This window comes from Merops nubicus, unplaced genomic scaffold, assembly GCF_000691845.1.
Source record: "Merops nubicus isolate BGI_N331 unplaced genomic scaffold, ASM69184v1 scaffold6934, whole genome shotgun sequence".
NCBI classification, from domain to species: Eukaryota; Metazoa; Chordata; class Aves; order Coraciiformes; family Meropidae; genus Merops; species Merops nubicus.
Window position 1 is genome coordinate 74002 of NW_008606212.1, and position 12070 is coordinate 86071.

General features: G+C 40.4%; 1 protein-coding gene across 1 annotated transcript in view; it reads right to left on the reverse strand.

Annotated features, from left to right (window-relative positions):
- Positions 1-642: 642 nt before the first annotated feature.
- USP6NL (USP6 N-terminal like) overlaps positions 643-12070 on the reverse strand; it is a gene marked incomplete at its 5' end in the record, with an annotated part of 66323 nt that continues 54895 nt past the window's right edge. Inside the window, one exon of the mRNA XM_008939573.1 lies at positions 643-2199. Within this exon, the coding sequence (XP_008937821.1) occupies positions 758-2199 (1442 nt within the window). The remainder of the gene's footprint in view (positions 2200-12070) is intronic.

Genomic DNA, 12070 nt, shown 5'->3' on the forward strand with positions numbered 1-12070 from the left:
GCCCTGAATTTTAAGCACCATTTCTTAGTCAGATCAGGGAGACATTTTTGGCTTTCTGCTTTTGCCTGCCTGCTCCTTCTTGCTGAGGACAACGACAAAACAGTAGTCAAAGGAGAGGAGGTTAACTCTCATGTAAGATTAAATTAATAATCCCAAAGCATCAATCCTGCCCAGAACAGATACTGGGATTCTGAGGCAGCTGTATAAAAACGACAGAGAGTCCCATTCAAAATGAATGGCTTCTCAAATAAATTACAAAGAAAAATGAATACGAAACAAAAGTACTTCACAAGCTTTGCCCAAAGTTAAATGCATTTACATTTAAACTCTTTAGCTCTTTTCCATCTGTGTTTGAGTATTCTAAGTGCACACTCCCGCGCACACTCACGCGCACACACACATCCATACAGTGCATTAGCAATGTCAGTCAAAATACAACTTGCAAATGTGTTTCAGGTTTTAGGCAGGAAGACTGCAACACGAGTTATTTCAAGGTAAGGAACGACAGCAGTGTTAACCACCTGGGTACAAGATCTTATTGCTATGTCTATGTGCGTCAGATCACTTCCAACAGCTTCAATGCAAGCCTAAGAACTCAACTAGCCTTCAATCAAAGTCTGAAACATCTTTGACATGGTTATTTTTGAGACTCAAGTGAGCTGTCTGCATTTCAGAGAAGAGCTGAAGTGGACTCCCACTAACACAGTAATGTTTAACTGGTTTTGGTTCTTGCCATTTTACCAAGTACAGATGACCCTCAGAGAAGCACTGATTCATGCATAGACAATCCATCATTTCTGTTTCGATAGTGCTGGGCTTGAGCTGATGGGCTTGAATATTGGTATTGTGGTGAACCATGCTCCTCAAAGGTTGGTGAAGTCCTGTATCTTATTGGACTATCCATGGAAACAGCAGGAAGACTATGGTCTTGGAAAGGCGTTGACTGAAAATGCTGGTATTTCTGGAAATTATCCAAGTGGCCTCTGTTGACGTCCTGGCTCCAGGGCTGCCTGTAGGGTTCGTGTCTGTAAACACATGCAGCGTCTGGCCACTTTCTGTCTTCTGGTAAATAATCCACTGGAGGGATTATGAATTTGACACCCGCAGGGGACCTTGAGTTGCTGGTATAAGCATCAACAGGGGCTACTTCTATCTGACCAGGGGCTGGTGAAAGAGGATTTTGGCGACTGGCAGGATAGGAATTCATTTGTAGTTTATCTGGAGAATAATCTATTGAAATAAAAGAACCATATGGCCTACTGGAAGGGCTGCTTCGATTCCCATGGTAATGCAGAGGTGCAGAACTTGCATTGCTTATACTGGAAACATGCTTTGGAGAATTTCCGTGGTAAGTAGGTGGATTACTGTAACCTGGCAGTGGCTGTTTTACATTCAGTCCATGAGGTGCTCCATCAGACTGTGATGAATATTTTGGAGATCTGGGTTGTGACATGAAGTTGTAATTATTGGGTATTTTTAATGGAGCTGCTACTTTTTCAGTCTGCTTTCTTGGACTATTAGAAAATGTTACATGCCTAGGGCTCTGTGGATGAGCTCTCTCAAGCATCTCTTCAACAGGATTCTCATTCTCATTCTCAACTTCTGGAACATTGTCATACTGAGACGCATTAGACCCTCGCTTACCTTCATCAGCATCCAAAACCCTCATCTTTTGCTTTACATTCAAAGGCTGAGTTTCTCCAGGGCTTGGTGGTGGGCCTGAAACCAAATGGTTTATTGGTCTCCCTTTCACCTCTGTAGGAACTTTCATTGTCTTTTCAGTTATTTTGATATCAGACGGTTTATTCCACTTCGGTACAAATTCCCTTCTTGTGTTTGAAGTAGCATTAGAATTTTGATTAGCAGCTGCATTATTATACTGTCTTGAGTTGTCTTGCTCTATTGGCAGAGGCTTTCTTCTGGTATCCACCTCGTTCTTAGGCATACTACTTTGCCTCTCTATTGGGCGAGTCTTCTGCTGTTTTAAGGAAGGTTTCTTTTCCAGGGAATCAATTCTTTTTCGGTTATTTGGTGAGCTTTCCGGTTCTTCTTCGGCGGATAGTTTCCTCTCCGTCCTCCTTGTTGTTTGGGTACCAGTGCTGTTCTGTCCATTAAGCATTGGAGTGGAGTTAACCACAGCAGGCTGAGGTCCTGATGGAATCTGCCCCAATGGCTTCTTTGGAAATTCATCCTCTTTACCTATAACAAGAACAGTAATAACATAAATTCACCTTTGTACAGAAGTGGTCCTTGATCTGTTGGGCATGCAAGCAGAAATAGCTACAAACTCTACTACCTGGGCCTCTCTCTGGGCCACCATTCTGCTCAGCACCTCAGGGTTTTTGTACACTGACAGTGAACACAGACTTCGTTCAGGCTCTCATCTCAACCAGCTACTCTAGACTTCCCTTCTACAGCTGATGCAACCTTGCCAAGCTTTTGCTCATTCATGACACTGCTGCAAAACATTTTCCTAGATGACATTTCAGTCTGAGTATCCACTCTTTATGTAACCCCCCACACATTATCCCTGTCACACTAAGTAAACTACCTTCTTCACTTTAAAAATCCTTCCCAATATCCCACTCCCAACCTACTGCCTTCCATTCATTCATCTTTTAATGTTCACCACTTGCAAGCTCTATCATCAGCTCCTCTCTTGCATGCACAAACTCCCTAGCAGACATCTTTGAACTTTCTCTCACTTATTTTTTTTATGAATAGCTGCACAGTTAAGCCCCTGTCCCTCCTCAACCCCTGCCTAGAAGTTTCAACCTCAGTATTAAAATCTACAGTATAGCTTCACACAGAATCATATTTTTTTTCAGTTCATTTTTTAATAGTTAGAGAAGAACAGAAGTAGCTAATACTAACACTGGCTATGTCATTACTTCAGCTGAGTATTCAATGAATGAGTTTTTTCAAACGCAAGGACATCATTTACAGAAGTAGGATGTGAACAGAAAGTTCTCTCAGGCTGGACCTCAACACATCACAAGAGCCAGTGGTAAACACGAGCTATGTGGGGACTCAGAACAATGCACATTGCCACTACAGAAAGAATACAGAAGTGTTTCATTGCGTGATGCTGCTCACAGAACAATTTACATCCAATTTTCCACTGCAGTCTTTCTCCTTAGCAGTGAGGACCCTTCACATTCTCAGCCAAAGTCTTTTATCATATCCACTTGCATATAACTTATTTAATTGTGTAATACATTACTTTCCCATTATAAGCAGAAAAGGTCACATACTTATCATTAAATGTATTAATCTAAATTTAATTTATTTGATGTCCAGTATTTCCCAAAAATAAAAGAAACTTTTAAAGGAAGTATAACCAAACAAATCCTTCTCACTATGTATCTATTAATTAAGCAAAAACTCTGTTGTAAGAAAAAAAGAAATGGGTACCCTTGCTTAAATGTTACACAAAATAAAAAATGACTGTCAGCAAACTAATTTAGTTTAATCCCTGCTTCTTCCCAAGATGAGAACTGTAGAATCTTTCTCCATCATCAAAGATCATAAAGTCAGCACGTCACTCTTTCTAGCTATTTGTAATTAAAATTCCTTTCATGGGCTCACAGGAGTGAATACACACAAATGTCTCTATCCCTGACACAAGTGCTGTGGTCAGAAGTGAGCTATGTTCATTTTTACAGTCAATAGTACGAGTTCAGTCTTTGATGACTGGTTCATGATAGAGAGACAGAGAGGAAAGCCAGCAGCCAAGGTCAGTATTATTTATTATAACAACATAAACTACCATCACAGATCAGTTGCTATATAAACTAAATGAAAACTTAGTCTGTGTCAGCTGGGACATGGCAGGAGGACAGCAGAGAAGAATACAATGATGCCAAGTGTCATGACAGGACAGCTAAATAAAATGCACTCAACAGAAACAGGCTGGTTTTCCCAAACTACCCTTTCCTTGATTTTCAGTCTTCATATGATGCCAAAGGTCATCAGATGGAAACTTACCCTTTCCTTTAGAAATACATAGCTTCAGAAACCTCAGGTTACATGCAATAAAAACAGCCTACCCAGGCTTTCTGTAGAAAACCCCTCCACTCTCCTTTTCCCCCAGTTACCCTGTGCTCAGCCATGACCACACAAAGATTCAGATACACAAACCTGTGCTCGTACCCTGGAGGTATCACTGTCTGCCTTGCTGTGGCTTGGCAAAGGGAGATACTCGTGTTGAGCCCTCTCCTCAACTGTTTGTCCCCAAAGGGGGGATTCTGTGTGTTAAATCACCTCACAGGACAGTACAGCTGGCACACCACACCCTGTGCTGGAGCACAGACAGTGCAGCAGGGCCCATGGTGGGGCAGGGCCTCAGCATTAGCCTCCAACAAGTGCCTCTTGGAATTACAGGTTTTGTGTTTTGTTCTCTATCACTGCAGGGTCCCACTATTGACAAACCAGGATAAAATCTAGAGCATGGATTTGTAGATTTGGCACTCCCCAGCAGCACCACTGGAAAAAGAGATGAGGGGAAAGAGAAATGAGTTGCAGAGATGCTATAAATGGATGATTTAACAGCTCTGCAATATAATATCTGCTGCACCAGCCTCTTCAAAACTGTTCTTTATGAACATGAGTTCACATTCTGAACTTGCTTCAACTGAGCAAAAGGCATCTGCATCTTCAGATACGGTGTCAGACAAAGCTGAAGATCTTATCTTCTAACTAAAACTAAATTTTACCCATAATAATTCCTCATACTAGAACTACGTATCAGAGTGCTTTCAAACTTACTATTGTTAAAATAGCATTAAGTCTGAATTAAGGAATAATAACAAATTTTTGGTATGCACTTTGAGTGTCTGAATCATATCCAACTAGTCCTTATATGCTGCTAATCTACTTATAGCCTCTAGGTGATCCATAATAGTTATGGGATACCATAAGAAAATGTCTCCTCAATGTCTAAATTATTTAATTTCTGTCTTTGTATACAATAATTGTTTTAGAAAAATTACTTTTCTTCCATTCTTGAAATTAAACTATTCAAACTACATATACATATCTATATCTATCTCTAAACCTGAAGGCAAGTTCCTCTAATAGCTGCAATGCTCCCTTCACATGTACAAAAATGTTAAAAGCATGAACAAATTTCTTTTTTTCCAGCTTTTACTCTAAAAAATGCACACAGAGGAACATGAGAGCCATATACTTGGTTGTACAATAAAGGTGGGTCTTGTAGGAGTTTGTTGGTTTGGTTTTGTTTTAATTTTATACTCTTAAGGTTTCTTAACTACCATTAAGCTCCAGTAAAACCCAACTGAGAATACTGCAGGCATGTTTACTGTATTCCATCTAGGCTGCTTTGAAGATTCCTTTTCTGTCATCTTTCCTTCACATTTCAGGGTAAAAGAACACACTGAAACTAGGCATATGTGGGCTGCACTGCCTAGATGATGCACACTCTAATCATTTTACAGCTGTAATCCATGTTATCAGACAAGTCTTAACATGTCTGCTGTCAAGCTCTTAAAACTCAACGTTAATTCACGTACTGAGTAACGAGCAAAGTGTCCCAAGACAATAGTTCATTTAGAAGAAAACCTCTGCATTCTAACAGCACGATAACATGTTTATAGGCTGGTAATACTGGAGTTTGGTGCTTTAAAAAAAGAAAAATATGGAACAATAAGCATGTGTGGAAGTAGGGTCACTGAAGAAAAGAAATACAGCTTTAAATCTCAGCCAGCAGGCTTGTACAGAACTTGGTTTAACATGACCTCAGACAGAAACAACTGTCACAGCCTGCTTAATCAACTACATCTGCATGTGCAACTTTAAGAAAGGCCACAAAGTACTTGGTTCAGTAATCAAAACTACAAAGCAGAGGCCTTGTTCTGGTTTAAAATGCTTGAGCTCTCCTCACCTGCAGCCATAAAAGGCACTGGAAGGAAAAGAGTTTTATAAGGATCTACAATGCTGCAGCACAAAGACATCTTGGAAACCAGTCACCTTCTAAAGGAAAACTAATTTGTTTTAAACTGCAAATCAGGTATTTAATTCTAACTGAAGTATACAGATCATGCATACATGTAAATACATACACACAGAGAACTGTCACTTCCAGGGGAACTACCAAATACTTCGAAAACAAACAAAAGCAAATACAGTTAAAAAAAAAAATTCTACAAAATAAAACAAGTAGAGGAAGACCAAATCTAACCCCATGCACGTGAATACAATGAGATATTCCTCAAATGCACAAAATAGCATGAAAACTAGGTCTGTGAGGACTTTAAGCAGTCTATCACCAAGAATAGCAAGAAACCCACGATGCTGCATGCTGTCAAAAAAGGAAAAAAAGATAATTAAAGCAAAAAGATGAGGAAAACAAACCACAATGCAAAAGTAAATAAAAGAAACCAAGTCACAACAAACATCTCTCCTGTTAAGAGTCACACAAACAGCTCACTCCAGAAGCATGCAAAAGCACCATTCCTTACAAGTTGCATATCATTTATCTACCAATTTTCCACTTCAAATCTGCCTAAAGCCTCACACGGAGCTCTCAACCATCATCTTTACTACTTCAGCTAAACTCACTGTTCAAACTCCTGCATGCAGAAATTAGATGTTTTCCATGACATTCATCTGAATTATCTATTGGTGGAGTTGATCCAAAGTTTGAGTTTATTCACTTTCTGGCCATGCCTGCCTGCCTGAGGTACAGAGAAACTTTTGAATGCTGCAAGAAGTATTTCTGGGACAAGTGATTTTCTATACAACCTATGACGTCTACACACAAGGTTTAAAAGCATTTTAAAACTACAAGTGAAGCGTCCAGTTCATCTGTGATTGTTTTGGCAGTGACCTCTATAACCACAGAATGTGCCCTTCTCTTCTGAAGCAAACCAGGAAATCAGATTTTTTTTCCCCAGGTTGCCAGTATTTGCCTGAGGTGCAGAACTGGGTAACTCTCATCCTTCTCTCCCCTGCTCCCTTCAACAGAACAGATTCCTAGACAGAGTTTAGTTACCAGCTTTTCCAAAAGACAAATATAACAGCTTAAATCAGAGTTTACAGAGCTAGGACTAGAGGACTTACTGTTTTTCCTTTAGAAGAAAGGTAGTGATTTACTTGGCTTATATGCAGTATAGCATAAAATAAGCAAACAACAAAGAAAACAGGGTGCAAAACGGGTGAGGAAGCAGAGAAATGGAAGTACAGGGAGACAATTTAAGCTAAACAAGGACAATCAGGTGCTTGTTTGCTGCTGGTAAGCATATTACCTGACATGAAAAGGAGCAAAGCAAATATGAGCAGATCTGACTGTTCCCACAAAGATAAGAAATTCAAGTCATATTAAAGAAAGTTTTAGTCTACTGACTTCTTCCTGCTCCAACAAGTCTTGATCACCACCCAGTGGAAGACGATCTCAACTGCAAGACTTTTACAGATAATTGCTTCAGGAGGCACTAACAGCCTCATGCATTGAATAGCAGACATATAATTGGAGTAAAGTGCTTTAAGTGCTCTCTCCAGTGAATAACAGTCTAGTCCTTAATTTCAGCACCAGAATACATGCACTTTGACTGTTCTAACACAATTTTCAAGGATGGTAATGGTCATAAAAACAACCCTTAAAATGACATCTTGATATTTTGTGTTTATTTTCCATCAGTGATGCTCCATCTTACTTCTTCAGTTTACAAGTCCAAGAGAATTTTAAAGAAATTTAAGTGACTGCACTAGAAGCTGCAGCTGCTGTCTGAAAACCTTTGTTCCTCCTCCTTTATATGTCATCATCATCAAAGAAGTTCCTAAAACAAAATCCTGCCTGAGAACTTGAAGGCAGGAAAAAAAAAAAAAAAAAAATAGAGTTTGCCTGTCTGCTGCTGTGTTGCTTGTGTAGTACTCACAGGAAGGAAAACTTCCTGTATAAACTTCTTAATTTTTATAAACAATAGAAATGTAACAGATCTGGTCATCAACCAGAAGCTACCAGTGGCCAGCTGAATGTCTGTAACCTGCCTTTGCAAAAAAAAAGCTCCTAAAATTAACCACTTTGCTTTACATCCCTTATTCCATATTTCTTCCACAAAATACACTGGGTTGCAAGGTCAGATTAAAATAGGACTATGAACAATGATGAAGATAACTGGATTGTATCTTCAAAAAGCATGCAAGTTTTAAACAGTCCAGGTTTTAAAATGATGCAATGCCAGTATCTAAAACTACTGACAAGAATATACTAGTTATATTAGTAGAATTTCATATATTAATTGCCTCCATAATACTGTAAAGTAGTTGTATCACACAAGAAACAAGGCAGAAAAAAAAGTTTAGTCGATTAAAATATGAAATGCATTGTATGAAATAGCTACTTGTGTGTTCTTCAAGCACAAGTGAAAAATCCAAAATCCCTCTGAAACAAAACACAACCAAAAGAGAGACACCATCAGAAACAGGGAAGTGAAATTGAAGTGCATATTTCTATTGGTTTTGGCTGTCAAAAGGTGTACTAACAGCAGACAAAAGACATTATTGAATAGATTACCAACCTAGTATATACCTCTGTGCTGCCACTGATGAGTATTTCAGTCAGGTATTTGAATAAAAGATACTGCTAATAAATTTAGTAAAATACGCCTTTGAAAATAAACAGCAGATACACATTTTAAAATGTATGGCAAAAGCAAGGTTCAAACTCTGCTAGTTTTCCCTGAATACAAAAAAAAAAGTTGAGAGAACTGGGCGAACTGAGTTGGAGTTTAAAGCTGGTGTTATCATGCACAAATACAGTTAAGATGATCACAAAGGCAGGTTCCAATTTGCCAAGACTACTTTAAAATTAATGTACAAGACCTTTATCTCTGATTTAGGACTTTCTTAGCTGCTGTAAGGTCTACCAAACTTCAGTTATAAAAGCATTCCAGCCCAGGAAAGCTCTTGCCCTACCTTTTCAGGACACCTTGCATCAAAACACAGGTGAGAAATTGTCTCAAGAACAGAACTAAGAGCCTTCAGCCTTGAAGGAGGGCCTGGCTGTCTTGTTTATGAATCATTAGATTAATACACTACTTTCAGTCACCTATTTTTAAGTAGAATGTGAAATTTTTGACAGGCAAGCACTTTTGTTGAAGTCAAACACTATTAAAAATATATGTATTGATACGTAAACATTGTTTATTAAGTACTGCATTATTTATGCACTCCTACAGGACTCACTTATATCCAAGCTGGAAATTCTACTTGTATTTTGAGAGCATTTAAAGAATTCTGCTGCTGTTTTAAGTAACAGCCGAAGAAACTGCATCAAGAAATTCTGGAAATGAATGGTGTATACCAAGAAAATTCCTTTCACTATGTTCTATACCATCACCCTTGAATTAAGGAAGAGATCATCCAGTCTGCATCAGATCTAGCTCCTTGAGAAGATGGAAACAGGAGTCATACAGATTTATATGAGTGTACTGTTCAAGAACCTGACAGAGTGTTGGACACCATTCATTATGTTCTGGGCAATCCAGAGAACACCAATCATCTCTTCTACGGGATTTGCTTGAGGATATGTCAGAGGAGAAGTACTTTAAAGCACAGTTTCTATCAGAGCTGCCACAGCCTGCCTCTCTAAAGACTTGATAACCAAGCAGTTTGCCAGTAAGTCAGCCCTGGGGAGACCTTAAAGGGGTCTCCCCAGCCTTTCAGTACTTAAAGGGGGCCTACAAGAAAGACAGGGACAACCTTTTTAGGAGGGGCTGTGGTGGTAAGACAACAAGTGATTGTTTTAAACTAGAAGAGGGGAGATTTAGACTAGATCTAAAGAAGACTTCTTTTATAGTGAGGACGGTGAAACACTGGAACATGTTGCCCAGAAAGGTGGTAGATGCCTCATTCCCTGGAAACATTCAACATCAGGTTGGACAGGGCTCTGAGCAACCTGCTCTAGGTGGAAATCCACCTGGTCACTGCAAGGAAGTTGGACTAGATGACCTTTAAAGATCCTTCCAACCCAAAACATTCTCTAATTCTAAGAAGTGTGTTTATTCATACCATTTACTGTCTTCATGGAGGCACTGGAACAGGGAGGCATTTTGAGGGAACCTTGTGTTTTGAGAATAGCACTTCAGTTGCAAGCCATGCTCTAAAGGTTGTAGTTGCTCCAACTATTCTATACTGGCCAGAAGTTATACTAGAAATTACCACAAAAACAAATGAAAATCCATGGTCTGTTTTATGCATAATAGCTCTAGTATTAGCAAAAGGATTTCACTAACATCCAAAATTAGCATGATCCCCTTAATGTCCATGTTCTAGCTGAACATTTTAAGGGTTTTATCAGTGAGAAAACATTACACGAAATCCCTTCCTTCCTCTCTGCTCTGAAAGGAACCAGGCAGTGGGAGAAGCCACAGAGGAAGCAAGCCGGAGAAAGCTGCATCAGACATAAGCAGACATCCACTTTAAAGTAACAAAAAAGTTATTATCTCTTTTAATATCCTACTGCAGCTTACCCTACTACTAGGGCAGGAAAATCTATACAGGCTAACAAAGGATGCCAGATGGAAAATTCCACCAAGCTTAATTAGCTCCCTGCTACCCCTGGGTGGCTGATACCAATGCAACTGTAAGATGGAGAGTGTTTTCTTTTTCCTAACATGCATTTTTACTTTAGTTTTTAGAGGTGTAATTGTTGCTCAATGAGAAGAAAAAAAAAGTACAAAAGAGGAAGCAGTGCTTTGATTTCAGCTGAGAAAACCAAAATACATGCTATTTTCTCAGGCTACAGTGAATGAAGACTGGCATTTTTTGTGAGAGTTATGTATAATGGCTTCATAAGTTTTCCATGCAACTAGAAGAGAAATAGTAAAAAGTGACCAAAGGTAGTACAGGTAATAGAATTAGGCAGACATGTCTATCTGGCTCATGTGGCAAGGTTTTGGTAGCAGGGAGGCTACCGGGTGGTTTCTGTGAGAAGCTGCTAGAAGCTTCTCCTATGTCTGATACAGCCAAAGCCACCAGCTCCAAGATGGACTCACTGCTGGCCAAGGCTGAACCTATCAGTGACAGAAGCACTTCTGGGATAACATAAATTTAAGAAGTGGGGAAAAAAACCCTGCACTGCAGCAGTCAAGAGACAGGAGTGAAGAGTATGTGAGAGAAACAACTCTGCAGACACCAAGGTCAGTGAAGGAGGAGGGGCAGGAGGTGCTCCAGGCACCAGAGCAGAGATTCCCCTGCAGCCCATGGTAAGACCTTGGTGAGGCAGGCTGTCCTTCTGCAGCCTGTGGAGTTTAACAGTGGAGCAGACACCCACCTGCAGCCCATAGAGGAGCCCACACTGGAGCAGGTCGATGCCTGAAGGAGGCTGTGACCCACGGGAAGCCAGCACTGGAGCAGGCTCCTACCAGGAGCTGTGGAGCCATGGAGAGATGAGCCCATGCTGGAGCAGGTTTGCTGACAGGACTTGTGACCCCGTGGGGTACCCACTCTGGAGCAGTCAGCTCCTGAAGCACTACACACCATGGAACAAACTCATACCAGAGCAGTTCATGAAGAACTACAGCCTGTGGGAAGGACTCACATTGGAGCAGCTAGTGGAGAACTGTCTCCTGTGGGAGGGACCCCACACTGGAGCAGGGGAAGTGTGATGAGTCCTTTCCCTCAGGAGGAAGGAGTGTCAGAAACAACGTGTGAAGAACTGAATGCAGCAACCATTGTCTGTCCCCCTGTTCCACTCTGGGGGTGGAAGCAGAGAATTCGGGAGTAAAGTTAAGGCCAGGAAGAAGGGAGAGGTGGGGGTGACATGTTTTCAAGATTTGTTTTTATTTCTCATTCTCTTGCTCTGATCTGATTGGTAATAAATTAAATTATCTTCCCCAAGTCGAGTCTGTTTTGCCTGTGATGATAACTGGGGTGAGTGATCTCTCCCTGTCCTTATCTGGATCTACAACCCTTTCATTGTATTTTCTCTCCCCTGCCCAGTGGAGGAAGGAAGTGACAGAGCAGCTTTGGTGGGTACCTGGCACCCAGCCAGGGTCAGCCCACTGCAGCACGTGAGGAAACCTGAGTGTCTAGAGAATGCTGAGAACCA